Here is a 20,533-nt window from a genome sequence, read left to right on the forward strand (position 1 = left end):
GCTGGGATTACAGGCGTTAGCCACCACACCCAGCCCCCAAATCCCTTTTTAAAGGTTGTTTTGTTTTGTCCCAGGAAATGAGGGATTCAGCACTGTCACAGCCTCCTATTTAAAAAAAAAAAAATAGAGGCCAGTCATGGTGGCTCATTCATGCCTGTAATCTCAGCACTTTGGGAGGTCAAGATGGGAGGATTGCTTGAGCCCAGGAGTTTGAGGCCAGCCTGGACAACATAGTGAGACCCCATTTCTATTCAAATAACATTTTTAAAAAGACAGTAAATAAAAAATAATAATACAATTTCTTTTAAAATTACAGTGGACTGATAAGTAGCTAATAGTTCATGCCCAAAGGGAAAAAGACCCCATTTCACCTTTCCATGCCTCTTGCCACCGAGCAGGGCTTTGGCCTAGGCCTAAGCATGTCACAATCCTTACAGCCTCCAGACCTTACTCATGCCCTCCTACAAGCTGAATGCCACTCCCCCTTCACTCCATTTATCTGAACCATACTCATTCTTCAAAACTCCAATCTAGTATCACCTCTTCCAGGAAGCACACCATTTTCCTCCTTCTCAACCACTTGCTGCTGTTAAAATCTACCCCACACAATTTAGCACTTGACTCAGTCAACTCTTAACTCCTGATGTTTAATGTAAACTAGTTTAGACTCCACAATTAATACCATAAGCATCCTTCTTGATCTCTCCCAGGGGCACTTAGTAAAAGTCTGAGCCTGTAGTTGGGACTCAGCAAAGACATATTGAAGATACTTGTTCTAGAAAAAAATTAGGGGTTTCCATTCTTTTAGTATAAATTGTTAGAAAATGGAGTGTTCAAACACAGCCATCAAAAAAAAAAAAAAAAAAAAAAAAAAACTTCAGCATCCTGGGGAGCAGCTACCAAAGACACCACAGGTATTTCCAGGTCATTGAACCACAGAGTGTTAGAGCGGAAAGGAATCTCAATCATCTATTCCCGAACTTTTAAATGGGTGTATGAATACCCCTGGGGGTCCATGGCAGTGTGCCAAAGGGGTCCACAAAGCCACAGAATAAACATGGCATGCTTTTCTGGAGTATCAATTTTACTTGAGTATAAGAAATTTTAAAAATTCTATATTAAAACAAATATAGCTATATCATGGAGGAGAATGCAAACACTGCTCTCATTTTTAGGATAGAACACAAGATCTCAAAGACCCTTGGAGTTTGCAGCATGCTGCTTTGGGTTACCCCACCCACCCCTCTCCCTTACCCATGCTGAAGATTTCATTTTCACTTTCCTCTGTCTTTAGGGTTATTTTAGTGAAAACTAAATAAATAAAAGTTTGAGGCAGACTGATGTAGTCCAACCCCTTTTTCACAGTTAGGAAAACTGAGTCCCACAGGTGAGAAATAATTACATTGAGTTCAGCGAGAGCTAGGACCACAATCTGCCTCTGTCAGAATGTACATTTCTTCCCAGCGACTTGCTCAGGTGACTACTGACTACTGACTACACTTCCTTGCTAACTCTGTTCCACAGCTTGTACCTTTCAGGATTTTTTTTCCTTCCAAGGGTTATACATCCTATCCTTAGGGAAACGTGTAGCACCAGGAGCACTGAGAACAGGCCAGACCCTTCCCTCTCTACAGCTTCAAATGCAGTGAATAATGATGCATGAAATGCATGTAACTGACGAAATTCATACCCCTCCCAGAAATAGGATGAAAGCCAATAATATCAGGGTGAGAGAGGCAAAAAAGGGAAGAGGTCCTGCTAATCAGAGGCCATAGCCAGAAAGCAAAGGGCTGATTTCAAGATCTTGCTTTTTCCCTTCGTTTGTGTAAGACCACCTCAGCAAGCCTCCAAGGAAACCGGGGCCTCAGTTTCCTTGGAGGTGACCCCACCTGGCTTCCCTGTCTCCTTCAGGCTAAGGGAATAAAATAATCACCTCAGGTAAAATCAGGAAGTGACTTTGAATTCAAAAGAACTGAACTTCATTGTCATGTATATTCTTATTAGCAGGGGCTGCCTATAGATTTGCATACTTACGTACACTTATTCACACCTTAAACCCACGACTCTCACTGTTACACAGACATATGGAAATTCTTCTGCACACTGTCACAAATACAAATATAAGCACACATTTGTGTTGAGAAAACCAACATTATGATAGTCTGTCTCTATCCACACTTCTCCTCCCCCAACACCCAGCCCTAGATATACACCACTGAGACCCACATTCATATCACACACATCAGGTTGAGCAGTGATCCTAGTTGCCAGGGTTAGAGCCACATTCCATGGTGTTTCATTCCTCTCAAAGAACTAACAGATCATTTCACACAAATATCATCACCTGCCAACTAATGTCAAGTTACAGCCAGAATTAATGGTACATTACCCACCCCCATTACAGGTAGGCTCACAGGAGAATGACACCAGAGACAAAAGAGATTTGTGGCTCAGTGTCACTGTAGGAGACTGATCAGACAGGGAAGATGGGGAGCTTGTCCCAGCCAAAGAGATTTCCTTTCCTCTCTGGGCCCTAGAATTGGGGGTGGGAAAGTAGTCTGACTTTTCGCAGACTTCTCAAACTCTAGATACAGATCACCTAGGTTAAAAAAAAAATAAGAAAAAGACTGCTCCTTTCTTTATTTTTATTTTTTTCCAACTTTTATTTTAGTTTCAGAGGGTACACGTGCAGGCTTGTTACATAGGCAAATTGCATGTCATGAGGGGTTGGTGTACAGATTATTTCATCACCCAGGTAATAAGCATAGTACTCGATAGGTAGTTTTTTAGTCCTCACCCTCCTCCCACCCTCCACCCTCCACCTTCAAGTAGGCCCTGGTAAGACTCCTCTTTTAACATGGATTTTTTTTTCCAGAAGATGACTGGGTCATGTTATACTACTTTTCTTTTGAATAAGGCCCCAACTACTTCAGAAAAATGTAGTGATCAACAGCATGGTCTCTGGAGCCGGATGCCAGGTCTGAATTTCAGTCCCATCACATACTAGTTGTATGACCTTGAGCAAGTTATTTAACCTCTTTAGCCCTCAGTTTCACAGATCTGTTAAAAATCGGGATAATAATAGCATCTTCCTCGTGGTGGTATGATGTGATTTAAATTTAAAGCTCTTAGAAAAGTGCCTGGCCCTTAAGAGCCTCAATAAATGGAATTATACAAAGGAGTAATTTCCTGTTTTTCCCAGGCCTTCACTCCCTCACTACCTGCTTGCCCACCCACAGCTGGCAATGTGGTCACCCTGTTTCTGAGTCACGCCTTCTAGAGCCCAGAGAGAACAAGACTGGCCCAATATCACACAGAAAGATTAATAGGATTGGAATCGATTGCTTTGGGGTGACTCAGCAGGCCAGGGGCCAGTGTTGTTATCTACTTCATCTCCTCCTTAGGAAAAAATGAGCATAGTTAGAGGAAACCTTGGGAGGAAATATGGCTGGGGCCAGGCAGGATGTAAATAATATTAAGAACAATGACAACTTAATATGTGCCAGGCACAGCTTTAAGTACATTCTGTGTATTTTATTCAAACCTCACAGCAACCCTATGAATTGATGATGCCATCATCACCTGCATCATACCTAAGAGAAAACTGAGGCACCAACACCTAGAATGGCTTAAAGCCGGGGTTATGAAACCAAGCAGTCTAACACCAGAGATGGAGTGTTCAACCACTACACTATACTGCTATCCACATAAAGCAAAGAAAATAGAAGGAGAGAGGAGGCAGGAACAAAAGACAATGGAGCAATACAAGTTCTTTTTGAAGTAAGTTGATTGAGGCAGTCTAGTGTTTTGGTTAAGCACTAATTTAAGACCAAGGGTTAAAAAGTAACTGGGTTTAAAGCTTGCCTCTGCTACTAGTTATTGATTTTCTTTGGACCTTAGCTTCCTCATCTGTAAAATGGATTTCATAGGCCAGGCGTGATGGTTCACATCTGTAATCCCAGCACTTTGGGAGGCCAAGGCAGGAGGATTGCTTGAGGCCAGGAGTTTGAGACCAGCCTGGGCAACATAGTGAGACCTCATCTCTACAAAAAAACAATTGTTTTTTAATTAACTGGGCGTGGTGGTACCTGCTTGTAGTCCTAGATACTCAGGAGGCTGAGGTGAGAGGATCTCTAGAGACCAGGAGTTTGAGGCTATACAGGAAGCCATGATTGTGCCACAGCACTCTAGCCTGAGTGACAAAGTGAGATCCTGTCTCTAAAAAAGTAAATAAATAAAAATAAAATAAAATAATTAAAAACTAACTAGTATTTCTTAGAGTTGTGATAAGGTTTACAGAAGATAATGCACATAACATGCCAAGGGCAGTGCTTAACACACCTACATAAGTACTCAGTAAGAGCAACTAATGTCATTGGCTATGCCACCTTCAGGATTTGCCTAGCTATACAGCTCCCCCTGCCCCTTCCCAGGGAATATCAATTAGGAAGGAAAAAAATTGTAAATTGTCCAGAAAATGAAGAACTGGGCAGAGTAACAGTTCTAGACATCCTTTCCCATCTCTCAGGGGTATGTGTGGGCATGGGGTGGGGGGTGGTTAGTGAGCACCAGCATTATTAGCATCACTGTCTCCTTTCTCAAGGAACAGAGCCTGCCAGATTATCCCCCAGCCTTTGGTTGCTTATAGACTGAGTCAGAACTCTTTTCTTCCTTCAGTTTTGTTTCTCCACATCCTTTTCACATCAACCCTGTGAGGTATTGGGAAAGGAGGAAGTAATCTCAAATGTGTTAAGTGTCCTTCATGCTAGCACTTTCCATCAATGCCCAAAACCTCACAATACCACTATCCTCACTTTATAAATGATGCCCTGAATCCAGGGAACGTTTGCTTTCTTTATTAACGTACATTTTCCTCTCATCGGATATATTCAGTACTACTCTGGCCTGAAGTTGCATCCTGCTGAGGATTTTCCGTAAACTAAACTATAGTGAAATTTCACTGTCCTCAACATGCCAATCTTTGCATAATCCTAAATCCCATGAGTTGAGAATAATTTGCCGCCAGTGGAGCTGAGATCAATTTATGACTCTGCTATTTACTTGTTAGCATTCTGTACTAGTCACTTAACCCCCCCCCCATTCCTCATTTCTAATATGGGGATAATGACAACTTCTACTCCATGAGGTTGTGAAAATAAAATAACTTTCTTGAAAGTGCTCTGTCAACTGAGATGCTTGACATGGAAACATTATTTAAAACAGAACCATCAGATAGCTTAATCTCAAAAGAGCCCTAGATGGGCAATGGAATATCTGTATCTCTGACCTTCGATCAAGTAGGACTCCAGATTTGCCAACTGCAGTTGGCGACTTTGGGAACGTTGGGGGACAAAGAATGCAGAAATACCCTGAAGTGGCTGTTGAGGAAATGATCTTTGCCATAATCAGTGTGTAATCTATATCACCATGGAGACATCTAAATCTTTTATATAACATGCTTCTCAAAGCAGTTTCATCTATACTATTTCATGTGGCACTCAATACTCATTTGAGGTACTGAGCACCGATGGAAAGTGCCCAGCATTGTGTCCACCACATGGAAGACACTTAACACATTTGAGATTAAATTAAAGTTGTTCCACTTTCTTTGTTACAACTTTCCTCTTCCCGCAGGTGGTCCATCTGAATTTGCAAAATCCTTCCCATCTTCCCTTTGGGGCCCATTCATTACAAAGGACACCTTAGTCCAGAACCGGGCCCTAAACCTCCAGATGAGTCTTTCTGAATCCACACAGCACTGTGCACTTGATACTGTCTTGTACTCCAATCATTTATGTACTTGTCTTAACCTCTTCCCTTCCTTTTCCACCTTCCCACTAAATTCAAAAACTCTTTGAAGAAGGAAGAAAGAAGAAAGAAAGATTGATTTCTTTGTATTTCACCAACCTAATAGTTGCTTTATGTCAGTCTCATTTTATAAAGCTTCTAATTACGGAAATTTTCATGTGTAATTTCATATATATATAAAGTATAATTAAACACCAATATACCCCTCACCCAGCTTAACAATTAGCGACGCAAGGAAAATAATCGTATCTATACCTCCACTCCTTCTGCCTTCTTACTTTGAATAATTTAATAGCAAATCCCAGACAGCGTATGATTTCATCCATAAATACTTCAATATGAATGACACTTTCTGCATTTCTGTGTCCCCTACAATTGGAAGATGACTTGCATCTATGTCCCCTGCTACTGGGAGCACTTCAGATTATGAGTGTGCCTATTATGTGCCGCATCTTGTGCTTGACTTCAGAGGTTCTGTCTGAGCTGCGGAGGCACACCAGTACCAAGCCACAATACTCCCAAACGAGAATTGCTACGGTTCCAGGGAGTGAGCTCAGGGTGCACGTGGGAGCCCAGGAGCAGGACCCTGAATTGCACTAAGTGAATTGAGCGGAATCGGTTTTCTCATCTCATGGTGACCCCGAGTTCAAAGTTGCCACGAGACTAGGGGTCTCCAGCAGGAGGCGCTGCAAAGAGAGGGGGTGGCGAGGGGCTCCCTGTGTTCAGTTTCTCCTGAGGGAGCCTGGGAAGGCAGCCATCGCCGGCTGCGGGTGAAAACCAAGTAACAACACCGTTTTATAGGCGATCGGGACGCCTAGTGCCAGGGCCCAATAGGTGCCCCAGAATTCAGGTTCGGGGCAGAGGTGCAGGGGTTCAGGGCAGGTCTGGCACCTGCTCCCCAGGACTTCTGGACGCTGCCCGTTGACCTGGCTGCCGCCAGTTCCTGTCCCAACTGCCGCTCTTCCTGATAGAATATCTCGGAGCACGGCACTGGACAGAACGAGGAAACACCTGTTTCCAACAAGAAACGAGGTAGGGGGAAGCCCCCACCAGGCTTCCAATGGCCTCTCATTGAGCTTGCTCTCGAGAGCCTCTTAAAAGCGCGCCCAGAAAGCCAGCGGAGATCATTTTTCAAAAAGATCGCTTTCTATTTCTTACTCCCCCCCCTCCTTTTCCTAAGCCTAAGCTGTAACGTCTCTTTCTTTAAAAAAATAAAAATTCATCTTTCCTCTGAGGGGTTTCCCGCTCCCCATAAGGCCCTCGCCTTGGAATCTGCAAGGACCACCACCCCCAACCCCAAATTTTGCAACTGCATTGGCTTCCAGGTTTTTCACTTCCTCGGTACCCCGCCAACCTATACGGGTAGGAATTAGGACTTGGGGGCCGTGGAACAAAGAAACCAGGGAGTCCCTGTCCCGTGTCAGATGCCCCTTCCGCAGCCTCCGACCAACTGGGGAACAAGAGGAGATCAGGAGCATGTGAACCCCCCAACTCCGGTCTCATGGCACTTTCCAAAGGCTAGCATAGCAGCCCGAGGACGCGTGGGAGGTGGGGACAGCCCCCGGGCAGCAGACAGACAGACCCCCACGGAACAGGCCTTGAGTGGCCGTGCGCGCCAGCGGCCTCCACGCATTGGGCTCTGTTATTTCATCAGCAGTTTCAGAAGAACCTGCCAAAAGCAGTTATGCCTCACTGCAATGTGTAGCTTTTTCCTGCCATTTTTTCATAATAAAAGAGGGAGTGAAGCTCGCTCGCTCTCTCCCTCCACCCCCCTCTCCCAAAAAGAGCCAAATGGATGCAAGAAAAAAAAAAAAAAAAAAAAAAAAAGAACCCACACACCAATCTCCGAGGGGATGCCAGTGAGGTGTGGCTTGTATTTAAATATCCAATATGTCAATGTAAGGGGAGTGGGTATGTATATAAAGTGCCGTTTGCATCTGATAGCTGGACGAAGCCAGCTATGAGAGGCCGGGGGAGATGGATGCGGAGGAGAAGAGGCACTTTGACTGAGAGCAAGGTCAGGAGCGCGCTGCCCCGCGCTCCCCGCCGCTGAGAAGTTCCTTGGACGCGAACAGACGTCGACTGCAGCTCGGCAGAGCGCGGAGCAAGCGAGCTAGCGAGGGAGAGCCGCCGAACCGCCCGCGCCCGCTGCGGGGAGAGGCAGTTCGCGCCCCGTGGCCCCGGCTCGGCCCGTGCGCGCCCAGCACAACCAGCGCCGCAAACGGCCCAGCCATGGCAGAGGTGGGGGGCGTCTTCGCCTCCTTGGACTGGGATCTACACGGCTTCTCCTCGTCTCTGGGGAACGTGCCCTTAGCTGACTCCCCAGGTTTCCTGAACGAGCGCCTGGGCCAAATCGAGGGGAAGCTGCAGCGTGGCTCACCCACAGACTTCGCCCACCTGAAGGGGATCCTGCGGCGCCGCCAGCTCTACTGCCGCACCGGCTTCCACCTGGAGATCTTCCCCAACGGCACGGTGCACGGCACCCGCCACGACCACAGCCGCTTCGGTGAGGACGCGGTCGGGGGAACGGGAGGCGGGCGGACGGCGCACTGGGGAGCCCACAGCTCCGGGCTCCGGCGTAGGGCCCGCAGACCGCCCCCGGGCTTGGTGTCGTCCGGGCCAGTCGAGGCGAGACACGACGGCGCGGGCGTGGGCCTCTCGACATCAGGGGGCCCTGCACCCTCGGACACTCTCAGGTGGGGGCGGGGGAGCCTTGCGGTGGGGCCTCTCCTTTCGCCGCTCCACAGTATCTCCCCGGGGAGCAAGGGGGTAGTTCTGGGAGCTGGACTCTAAGCCTTGAATGGAAGCAGGTGGAGCTGAGACAGGGGTGGGAGCTCTCGCCTAGGAGCCCGGGACCGTGGCTGCAGCACGGGCCGAGCCTCGAAGGCAGCAGGGCTGTGGCAGCTGATTTCCTGGAACAGGATCCTGCATGGGCCATGGGCATGTGAGGCGGTCGGCCGGCACACAAATCGCTTTTGGCCCGTGGGTACCCGGCAGCTGTGGCCTCCGCCTGCCTCGGGGTCGCTCTGTCCAGGGTAGGAGCCAATCCAGGCAGCCTGGCACGAATTGGGAATCTAGGAAAACCTCGCGGTGTCCACCGTGTAAGGGCACAAGTCCTGGGGCAGCTTTTGCCGGAAACTACCTCTGGACTCCTTGCCTCAGTGAGGAAACCGTCCTGGGCCCATTCCCAGTCCCAGAAACAGTTGTCTCTTGGGCCCAAAGCAGGAAACGTTCAACCTCCATCCAGGATTGTCTCTGTCTGCCTGCCACTATACAGACTTCAACACAGCTGCCTGTCTCACATATAGAACTAATTACACAATTAATATAAGACTTGATCTGGGACAAAGACCATTAGGTTTCTAAGCAAATGTGTTCACTCCTCGGTAATTTGCCATTTTTATTTTCAATTTCCAATTCTATACTAAGATATCATGGGGGTTCTGTGACAGCTACCTTTGCCCCTCCGCATCCTCCAATGTCCTCTGCTTCCTCCCAAGGACCCTATAATCCAAGAAGGACACCTTTTCCCCAAGCCAGTAAGATGTTCTGCCTACACTCAAACATGACACCCTTCCCTTCTTTTTCCCACCCTCCTTCTTGCCAACATCTGTCCCAACCCCCCAAACCTCTCCATCCTCCTATTCTCCATGCCTTGCTAGAGCTGCATCTGGAGTGCACAGCAAAAAGGGGAACATAGGGGCCAGTTGCTGGGTAAGGCCAAGCCTAGCAAACAACTTAGGGGCAGGGTTGGTCTTCCTTGCTGGGAACAGGCAGAAACCCTAATGAGGTCTGTGGCATCTTGGAAAAATACACTCAAACATAGCTAGAGTACAGTGGGTTGGGAGGGGTAATGGAGGGGTGCAGGTGTCTATATAAACTTGCAGCAGGTCCTCAAAAGGGTGATAAGGTGGAGTGGGAGGAGAGGGAGTGTTAACTTGGCTCCTTTCCCTTTCATTGCTTGTGATTTTGCAGTCCCCTTTTGTTCCTCTTCTTAAGGAATGGGACTCCCACCCCGGCCTCAGAGGCTTCGTAAAATGGCATAAAGATACCGGGGGTAACTCATTGCCGATATATAACAAAAAAAAAGGTCATGAAATGATGGCGAAATGTGGGGTGGGGGCAGCGAAAGTGAAGAAATTATGAGCACACCTCCCAGCAGCTCCAAATATTTTTCTGATTTTGTGCCTAAGCTGAGCCCAGTAACCTACAAGGTCAACATAAATCAGTAATAGGCTCTTGGGATAAGTGGTCTTTAGTTACCTCCCTAAAGACACATCTTGATTTCTTTTCATCTCCCAGGTCTGCTAAGGGTGTTAAGTTTAAGGAGAAACCAAAGGAAATAAGATTGGCAGGAGGAAGGGACATTTTCACTGCTGCTTAACTGAATGCTTCATTTTTGGTTTTGCCTTTAAAAAAGAAAACAACACTGGCTAAGAGCACCTCTGCATCACCTTTTCCCTTTCCTCCTTCCCTGACTTCCTGTCACTTTCCTGCACTTCCTGTAAAGAAAATGATAACTGGCCAAAGCTGTCTCTTTGTAACCTTCCCTGCCAACTTTAAAACACATACTCTTTCTCAGTTTAGCTTTTGGCACAGAAAGAGGTGGCGTTCGAGTTTGCTAACTCTCTCCTCCCTCCACATTTGAGTTAATCAGCCAGGGTATTCAATAAATTGAAACTTTAACATTCCATAAGTGCTTTAGCAGTCAACATTCCAGCAGGGTAAAGTAGGCCAGACTTAAGGTATAAAATATTATAGATTTCTGCTAGGGGGGAAGAGGTAGTCTCCAAAAGCCATGTGAAGTAAATAGCTATTTGTTGTAATTGGAGAGCAGGGCCCCCAAGGATTACCCTGGAATCCATGTGTTCAGAACAAGTCAGGCTAAGCCCAAGAGCAGTCCCGACTCCAAATAATAACCTGTTGGCACACATATGCTCTCCGCTCTCCATCTGCAATCAGTAGCCAGGAGTATTTCAATCGCCGCCTGGCTGGTAGCATTTATATGAAGTTCACAAGGATCCTGACATTCCGAGGGGCACCTGTGGACTGGCAGAGCAGAGCTTGGGAGCCAAACTGAAGGAGAGTCCTCCCACCAGGTGGGATGGAGTGGGCTCATGCAGCTGCTTTGGTTCTTGAGTGATCTGGTTCTCATTTGGCAAGATGCCAAAGCAGCACTGTCTCGGCCCCAAAGGTCTGACAGGATGGCTGAAGGATTCAGGCAAGTTATGGAACTAGATTAAATGACACATCAGACAGTCATCTAGCTAGGTTCTGAAGCAGTGGGGCCCAGAACAGATCAGTTTTGACTGAGGGCCTGGGAAGAGAGTTATAAGAAGAGTCTGGAAATTGTCAAGAAAAGGGCAGAGCCTGATGTGGGCAGGTCAAGATGAGGCAGAGTAGAGAGAGGTCCTGGGCCTTGAAGGGGTAAGAGTACTGAGGACAAACTTTGTCTACTTAATACTTCACCTCAACACTTTGCTGTTAACACCCCTGTCCAGCTGTAGCTGGGAAAATATGAAAATGGCTTATTTTCTCTCCCCCTTCATGCTGGCTGGGATTCAGGAGAAGGTTTAGGAATATCTCTTCCATCATCATGTGCCACTGGGTTCCCACAGTTTGAAACCAGCTAATAGGAAAGTTGGCGAGGGAAAATGATGCCCAAAGACAGCTGGGCAGGGATAATTCCAGCTGTTGGAGACCCCTGTTACTGGACACAACCCAAGTGACTTCCTGTATGATCTGTCCTTTGGCATCAGGGTTAACAGAGAGTTGGAGAAAAACTGTGGTGACTCAAATGGCCACACCTCTTGGGTTTCATGATTTGTTCTCACACTATGTCTCGGGCAGTGAGATCACAAGCTGCGCTCTGCTACTTAATGAGCTCAGGGTTGTCAGAGACATGAGATACTTACAGAATGAGGGAACTCAGTCTTGAAGCTCAGGAGTAACCTGCCTGAGCAAAGCAAAGAACTAAAGCTCCCACATGTTAGTGTCCCTCAGAGTTTAGGACCCAGAACTGAATCATGACCTGGTTTCTAGTTTCGTTTCCATACTGGGCACTCTCCTTTGAACATGCTCTGTTTTTCCATTTTCTTCTGTAAGCACAGTAGAACTAAACACACCATTCTCAGTGTGGTCTAACCATGGCAGAGCAGAGTGGGACAATCCTCCCTCCCTTTTGCTAGTTACCAGACCTATATCCGTGAGGCCTTAGATCACACTAGCTTTTTTTCTATTTTTTCCACTAGCTTTCTAATTTTTAATTTTACATGACCAATTGTACATTAGCTTTTTAATAATCCTGCTAATCACCCATCATACTGAGTTTGCCTTGTTCAATTAAGTCTCTTAGCCATTGTTGTGTTTTACTAAGCTACATTTCCCCATTGCAGAGATGGGTAGACTTGCATGTAATTAAAATGCACAGGAACACAAAATAACAATACACATTTTCAAGAAAATATACATGGTTGCCTGAAGTGGAGGGGCAGATGGGAGCAGAGTATGAAGAGAAAAAGAAAGAAAGAAATAGATAATTATAAAGCCCTTGCACAGACCAACTATGTTAATAGGACATGAACTAAGTAGTACAGCTAACTCAACTGTCTGCACTTGAGGCTCACCCTCCCCCAACCAAACCCCAAACGCAAAACACTTTGGGAAATTTGGGGGACCAAAGTGCAGGACTTCACATTGATTCTAATTAAGCATAGTTTGATGGAGTCAGTCCATTTTTCCATCCTCTTGAAATCTCTTTGGATATTGATTGTGTCATCCCTCTCAGCTGTAGGTCTTCTAGAACTAGGATAAGCAGTCCTCACATGTTCTCTTACAAGTCATTTATTGAAATATCAGACGGAGCAGAACCAAATGCAAAACCTTGTGCAGTGCAGCTGAAGATTTGGTTGCATTAAATCAGTGTCTGATTAACCCCTACTTGACACTGGGTATTTTCTCTTCCCCTCCTACCGTCTTGTCTCAATCTCATTTCCCGAGACTCCTTTCTTTGTACTGTAAAATTTAATAACAACCAGACTAAGAATAAAACTTGGAGGATTTCAGTGTGAGAGGCCAAAGGCCAAACCCTGAGTGTTCTATAGAATTGCAGCAGAAGAACCTTACATCCTTCCAATAGATCTGAGTGGGTTGTGGAAGCACATGCCCCCAAAGCTGCCATACCTGAACAGCAACCCACCAGCTTGAGTCACTGGGGTTCCTCAGGAGACTTCCCAGTAGAGTTTTAACCTGATTTTAAAATTAGCCACTTAAAATTCTTGATCTTGGAAAATCAGCTCTACTCCCTATATAGATTACATAGAATATTATTACCCTTAAGAATTGCATTTTTGGGCCAGGCACAGTGGTGCATGCCTGTAATCCCAACACTTTGGGAGGCCAAGGTGTGCAGATTGCTTGAGCCCAGGAGTTTGAGACCAGCCTTAGCAATATGGTGAAACCCCGTCTCTAGAAAAAATAATTAGCTGGGTGTGGTGATGCGTGCATGTAGTCCCAGCTACTAGGGAGGTTGAGGTGGGATGACCACCTGAGCCTGGCGGGGGGGTGAGGCTGCAGTGAGCCATGATCACACCACTGCACTCCAACCTGGGTGCCAAAGTGACATCCTGTCTCAAAAAACAAACAAACAAACAAACAAAAAAAAAACAGAATTGCAATTTTGGATAAGAAAGACAGCCAGATATGAGTTCATTTCATACCTTGGATGACTTAAACAAGTTTTTGGTCTGTATGTTGAGAAATGTGATTAGAGGCAGGAATATCAAAGAGGAATCTAGTTGACTATTATGTCTGTATCTAGATAATAGACGTACTATCTTGGGACAAAATTGTAGTCTTCAGTATCACCAGGATTTCAGTTCTGGGTCCTTTTTCCCACTTAGGACTGCTGCTGGGTAAATGAAAGCATTTTCAAATCTTCACCTCTAATATTGTCAGCTAGGAGGACATTTCTGAATTTCTTCTCTTTGGCCTTAAAGTTACAACATCTCAAATCAGTATTGAGTCCAATACCACCTGCCAACTCTTTGCTGTGGATAAACTTAAAATTCTCAAAGGAGAATGATAGTCTTGTCAGCTTGGGGCTGTACTAGCTGAGAACGCTTTTTAGGAGAAAGCTCTCATGTGGCCAAGTTTTACCTCCTGCCATAAGCTGGGGGAACAAACAGTGAGTGGCCTGTGTGACCTTTGTTAGAATCAGCTACAGGCAGTTGACAGCCTCATGTGGCTTTAAGGACATGGGGGCTGACAGGGCACAAAACAAGTTTAGCCTAGAGGACAGCAACGTAATGCTGTGTGCTCTAAGGAAGAGAGAGGTTACGGGGAAAGATACAGAAAACTGTCCTTATTCTTGCATTTAGAAAACTGACTTCCCCTTTCTTGAATTTGACAGCAATAGCACCTTGCAATTATGGAGCTTTTGTAGCCAAAGCCTTCTCATGGTCTCTTCCTCGTAATATGCCTAAGAGTGTTGAGTAGAAGCAGAGATGGTGTCCCCCGTTTTACATATGGAAAAACTGAGGCCCAAAGAGACTAAGTACCTTCTCTGAGGTTCCATTCTTGCCGCAAAAGATGGTTTCTTCAGGCACTTTATCAAAGGCACATAGGGCTGGCCTCCAGTTGGGGACAAATGACTGGTAGCTCATGTCACCTGAACAGCTTTCTCTTAGTTTGATGCTGGTAACGGGAATAGTGTTCACTTTTTGCCCTAGGAATCCTGGAGTTTATCAGCCTGGCTGTGGGGCTGATCAGCATCCGGGGAGTGGACTCTGGCCTGTACCTAGGAATGAATGAGCGAGGAGAACTCTATGGGTCGGTAAGTTTAAGGTTTTTTGTTTGTTTGTTTGTTTTGGTCAGAGGTTATTACAACCAGTGTTTGGACAATGTAAAGCAAAAGTATAAAAATATTTATCTGGAGACCAGGCACAGTGGCTCACGCCTGTAATCCCAGCACTTTGGGAGGCTGAGGTGGGTGGATCACAAGGTGAGGAGTTCAAGACCAGCCTGGCCAACATGGTGAAACTCCATCTCTACTAAAAATACAAAAAAAAAAAAAAAATAGCCAGGCGTGGTGGCATGCACCTGTAATCCCAGCTACTCAGGAGGCTGAGGCAGGAGAATCACTTGAACCTGGGAGGCAGAGGTTGCAGAGAGCCGAGATTGCGCCACTGCACTCCAGCCTGGGCAACAGAGTGAGACTCCGTCTCAAAAAAAAAAAGAAATTTATCTAGCACTTGAAAGCACTTTTTTAGCTGTAAAGGAGTAGCGTCTTCTAGTTACTTCTTGGCTGCTCAGGGTCTTGCTACATAACACCTTCACTCATTTGGCCCCCACCAAAACAAGCATTTTTTTTTTTTTTTTTTTTTTTGCTTTGAGATGGAGTCTCACTCTGTTGCCCAGGCTGGAGTGCAGTGGCGCAATCTCAGCTCACTGCAACCTCCGCCTCCCCTGTTCAAGTGATTCTCTTGCCTCAGCCTCCCGAGTAGCTGCGACTATAGGCATGCACCACCATGCCAGGCTAGTTTTTTGTATTTTTTAGTAAAGACTGGGTTTCACCATGTTGGCCAGGCTGGTCTCGAACTCTTGACCTCAAGTGATCCACCCGCCTTGGCCTCCCAAAGTGCTGGGATTACAGGCATGAGCCACTGCACCCGGCCCCAAAACATAAGCTTTTCTCTGATACATGTCCTTTTGCCTTTTTCATTAGAAGGCCAGCTAGTCTGATGATAACAGTAACCTGTGCTGGTTTGGCAGCAGATGGTCAGAGTTTGGGGCATTAACCCTCCAGAGGAGTACATCTGAATTTGAATGTGTACCCAGACGTGTAGCAGACTAGCAGGCACAAAAATAGGTGGTGGAAGAGCTGCCTTTCAAATTGAGGATTCTGAGGTTAACAACACAGTCCCTGATTTCCAGATTGCTTCAGCTGAGTCCCAAAGGCCAAATGAAACAAACAAATGAAGAAAGAGGGTTCCAGGGTCTGGTGACAGCCTTAAGCCCTCAGCTAGGACTAGGCTAGCGGCAGTGCATTTTCTCTATTCTGGAAGCTAGCCTAGCACTGAGGAAAGGTGAGTGATTTACTGACCTTAACCCTTCCAGGGGATCCCAACTCCTGGCTCTGGCTTTTGAGTCACATAGGATACTTTCTGGCTGCCTGCACCCCATGAAATCAGAACACATTTTTCCGTGACACCTAAGAGATAGGCCTGTCCCCAGCACTCAGTATCGGCAACTCCAGTAAGTAGTATGGTGGTTGGACCAAGTGTGAGAAGGGACAGAGGCAAGAGACCCAGGAACTGCCAGCCTGAAGTAGCCAGATTGGAAGAGCTTTTCAAGGAGATCTTTTCTGAGCTTTCAAACTGACAGGCCTGAGACCCTTCATTAGGAGAGATCACAGCTCACCTTCCATGGAGCTTTATATAGATCCGAGGCCTTTGCCTGTTAGTTGACATGGTTGACTGTAATCTCAATGAATTTGAATATCATTAGCTCTAAGTAGAGAGAAAGCTCAGTGGGTGCCAGCAAGGCATTGGGAGGCCATAGCAGCAATTCTCAGGCTCAAAGAGCCAGGTGATGCCATCTCCTCCAATCTCCTCCCTTCAGGAAAGATTTCAACTAAAACATTTTTGTGTAACTCATGAAAGAGAATGAAGGAGATACAGACAAGAGTGTTTTGTGCTATTTGGAAGAAAGATACCTCCAGTAATACAGAGAGATAGGACTGGAATTTTCTAACATCAATGTGCTATTGCTATTTCAGGGTTTCTCTACTAGCAAGCTGGGATAGGAGAAATAGTCATATAATGGGTTCTGCTTTATTTTCTCACCCTCACAGAAGAAACTCACACGTGAATGTGTTTTCCGGGAACAGTTTGAAGAAAACTGGTACAACACCTATGCCTCAACGTTGTACAAACATTCGGACTCGGAGAGACAGTATTACGTGGCCCTGAATAAAGATGGCTCACCCCGGGAGGGATACAGGACTAAACGACACCAGAAATTCACTCACTTTTTACCCAGGCCTGTAGATCCTTCTAAGTTGCCCTCCATGTCCAGAGACCTCTTTCACTACAGGTAATGAACCTCTGGTGTGCCCTCTGTGACCCATGTACTCTGGGGCCATGGTTGTCTCTGCAACCACTATATTCATAGCTTTTCAATCCTTCCTTCCTATCATTTTAGATAACAGAAAAGCACTTACTGTTGAACTCAACCCAGCTGTTCCCCTGTTGTTCAAAGTGTATATCAAGGTTGGGTTATTTTGGGGAGGGATGGGGGGCTGGGCTCAAGGGAATCTTGTATATACTTTTTTCTTTACTCATGTTCCTTCCCCTGAGGTAGCACAACAAAGAATGGGAGCCCCTGCTAAGGGCCAGGGGTGTCTTACCCCACAATTTACTCAAATACCTTGACAATGGGTATAAATGAAAGGCCAAGGAATCTGCCATGGATGCTACCTACGGAGCTTTGGAAAAGTCTCATTAAGAAAATCCTTGGGGCTACAGCCTTGCTGCAAGCCTTCCCTGCATTGGCTCTGCAGATTTCTCATCTGTCCTGACATGCAGTTTTCCTGTCATTGGAAGTGGGAGATGGGGTAGGTTGTAAGAAAATGATGTTAAAATGTAAGCATGGATACTGTGCATAAGGACAAACTATTTATAAAATGTATATGCTATTTATTTTATATATTTATTTATTTCAAAATAATTTTATTTTTAATGAGAGATGCGATGGCTGGATTTTCATCAGAAAGAATAAGGTCCTACTGAAACAGGATAAAATGAGTTATTAAAGGCTTTTACTGGCAATAAAATTTGTCTTTATATTGTAAGATTCTGTCTAATTCTATTGATTTGTACATTTAGTAGGATTAGAAGGTTGGCTAGCTTCTTTCTCTCCAACTCGTTAGAATTTTCTGATGTTGGCATCACACTGCCTATGCTAGATGACTCCATCAGCCAATATGTTAGCATTATCTAGAGGCCTTATGTGAAGTCCTAGTAGTCCTTTCCAGTTCTATGACTTTAAACGTACTGGTGAATCAAAGCTTCAGGAAGGCCTAGACCAACAGCTATTACTGAAGCTCCCATTTGTGCTTAGGACTATGCATAGAGAAACTCTCCTTTGGGACTTGGTTAGGGTCCAAAGCTCTAAGGTCAAAGCACTAATTGGGGGCTTCATACTTCAGATATGAAGATGAAGAGATTCAAAATAAACACAAATCGGCTGGTGCAGTGGCTCACACCTGTAATGCAGGCACTTTGGGAGGCCAAGGCGGGTGGATCACTTGAGGCCAGGAGTTCAAGAACAGCCTGGCCAACACGGTGAAACCCCATCTCTACTAAAAATACAAAAATTAGCCAGGCATGGTGGCAGGTGCCTGTAACCCCAGCTACTCGGGAGGCTGAGGCAGGAGAATCACTTGAATCCGGGAGGCGGAGGTTGCAGTGAGGCGAGATCACGCCACTGCACTCCAGCCTGGGTGACAGAGCAAGATTCTAATTCCAAAAAATAAAAAATAAATAAATAAACACAAATCAACAGAGAGACTGATTTTTTTGAACCAGTCAACTTCCATTCTGGAGATTTCCCCCTTCTCTTTACCCCTACCCTCACCTCCTGCCAGTGCTTCTCCTGGGGAATTTGGGAGGCTGTAAACACACTCATCTACAGCAGTAGTGCTTAGCGTACTGTGTATGGTCTCTTGACCAGCAGCATCACCTGGAAACTTGTTAGAGATGCAAATTGTCAGAAATCCTGGCAGCAAGGTCCGGCAGTTTACGTGTTAACAAGCCTTGCAGGGGGATTCTTGTGCGTACTAAAGTTTGGGCATTACTGCCCTAAAGGAATATTTTTTTAAAAAATTATTTTTGCATCTGAATGGTTTATAAATAAAGTTTTAGGGTGACTTCGGTCCAGAAAACAAAAATAGAGTGGCTCTAGTTGAAGTGGGGATGGAATTTCTTGGAGCTCCCTCTTCCCCAGAGCAGCCCCTGAGGTATCTTGGTTAAATATCCCTAGCCTTGCTGCTCTGCCTATGGAGTAGCTATTCTTTATTCCTTTACCTTTCTAATAAACTTGCTTTCACTTAAAAAAAAATCCTTAGCCTCTTTACTGATATTTACCAAGGTAGGAGAATAGAGCTATTTGCATTTTTATAGTGAGTATTGTCAGGAGACAACAACCAAAAGGATAAAAGTCTGATTGACATTGAGTACACAGGCACTATGAAGGCCTAGTAGGAGAGGTTTTTGGGTTTGAGATAGTTCTCCCTAGTGCTCCTGAATCATACCCTGTAGGCATCCACTATTTTTCTAATTGTATGGGTGAAACAAATAGCTTAGGTATCAGTTCACTTAAAAAAACCCAAAGCTCACCCAAATCTGAGTACCCAACAGAGAAGCTGCACATACATGAAATAGCAAATAAGATTGTATAATAAAAAGTGCTAAATTGTGTGGCTTGTGTGATCATAGACTGGAATGCTCATCAGTGGAACTACTAACGTGGAGATCTGAGTGGGCTAGTGTGATTAGGGTGAGTTTCATGAAAGGGGCAATGCCTGCTGTGAAGAACAAACAGGATTTGGTGAGGAAAAGAGGCTGGCTGATCATGATGTTCATGTTGGGCTGTAGGGAAGAGACACCACCTTTAGTGGTCTCTGGCAGAAGAGTAAAAATCAGCTATATGACATTTTTTAAATCACATTTTTTTCTTTCTTTCTTTCTTTTTTTTTTTTTTTTTTTGAGATACAGTTTCATTCTGTTGCCCAGGCTGGAGTGCAGTGGCATGATCTCAGCTCACTGCAACCTCCACCTCCTGGGTTCAAGCAATTCTCCTGCCTCAGCCTCCCAAGTAGCTGGGATTACAGGCACCTGCCACCACACCTGGCTAAGTTTTTGTATCTTCAGTAGAGATGGGGTTTCACCATGTTGGCCAGGCTGGTCTTGAACTACTGACCTCAAGTGATCCACCCGCCTCGGCCTCCCAAAGCGCAGAGATTACAGGCGTGAGCCACCATGCCCAGCCTAAATCACATTTTTAATAGGAAGTACGCTTTTATTTTAAAACAAATTGTACTTATCTATGTAGAGATGTTCAGCTACCTAGAACTTTTGAAACACAGCCACAGCTTCTGAGGACTTGCAAGATACATGAGCTCTGCTATAACTGCCAGGGTTACTCTAACGGGGCACTTGCTGTGAGCCTGGCAAGACCACAAGCACCATGCTGCAGGGCAGAATTTGCAAGAAAAATCACACTGTAATGAAAAGGGAAAAGACTTCAAATCCTAGAGTCAGGCCTTATTTTTTCCTCTAGGTGGAAGCAGAGAAGAGACGACTTGGAAAATGGTGTAGGGCCCCAGGACACAGGAGGAGCTCACTCTTGGTGTTGAACTTTGAGGGATAACAATGAATGGAGCATGTGGACAGAAAATAGCAATGGGCAACTGTTCCCATTTTCAAAAAGAGGGGAAAGATAAACTCTGGAAATGGGAAATGTGAGATGGATGACCTAGTATCACTAGATCGATAAACAGCTGATTTACACCATATCCCCAAAGTGCTAGGCTAATGGATTTCATGCCGACCTAAAGGGAATAGTAAGCTCTGGGGCTCTGGTTTGAGATAAAAACATGTGCAACGACCATTTCTTATTCATGTTTACATCCCTTCCCAGAAATAGATGCCTTCTTTAGCGAATA

At 45.5% G+C, this 20,533-nt stretch overlaps 1 protein-coding gene across 1 annotated transcript; it reads left to right on the top strand.

The window, feature by feature from the left end:
- The first annotated feature begins 7,754 nt into the window (after positions 1-7,754).
- On the top strand, positions 7,755-17,659 carry FGF16 (fibroblast growth factor 16). Its single transcript, XM_003268988.2, has 3 exons — positions 7,755-8,314; positions 14,538-14,641; positions 16,661-17,659. The coding sequence occupies exons 1-3, from the start codon at positions 8,041-8,043 to the stop codon at positions 16,904-16,906; spliced, it is 624 nt and encodes a 207-aa protein (XP_003269036.1). The 5' UTR covers positions 7,755-8,040; the 3' UTR covers positions 16,907-17,659.
- The last annotated feature ends 2,874 nt before the right edge of the window (positions 17,660-20,533 follow it).

This window comes from Nomascus leucogenys, chromosome X, assembly GCF_006542625.1.
Source record: "Nomascus leucogenys isolate Asia chromosome X, Asia_NLE_v1, whole genome shotgun sequence".
Classification (NCBI taxonomy): domain Eukaryota; kingdom Metazoa; phylum Chordata; class Mammalia; order Primates; family Hylobatidae; genus Nomascus; species Nomascus leucogenys.

Bases quoted from the DNA above. Each gene is read 5' to 3' on its own strand.
- FGF16 (XM_003268988.2), top strand. From the start codon at position 8,041: ATGGCAGAGGTGGGGGGCGTCTTCGCCTCCTTGGACTGGGATCTACAC. The intron at 8,315-14,537 runs GTGAGGACGCGG...TTTTTGCCCTAG, and splicing joins CCACGACCACAGCCGCTTCG to GAATCCTGGAGTTTATCAGC. The intron at 14,642-16,660 runs GTAAGTTTAAGG...TCACCCTCACAG, and splicing joins GAGGAGAACTCTATGGGTCG to AAGAAACTCACACGTGAATG.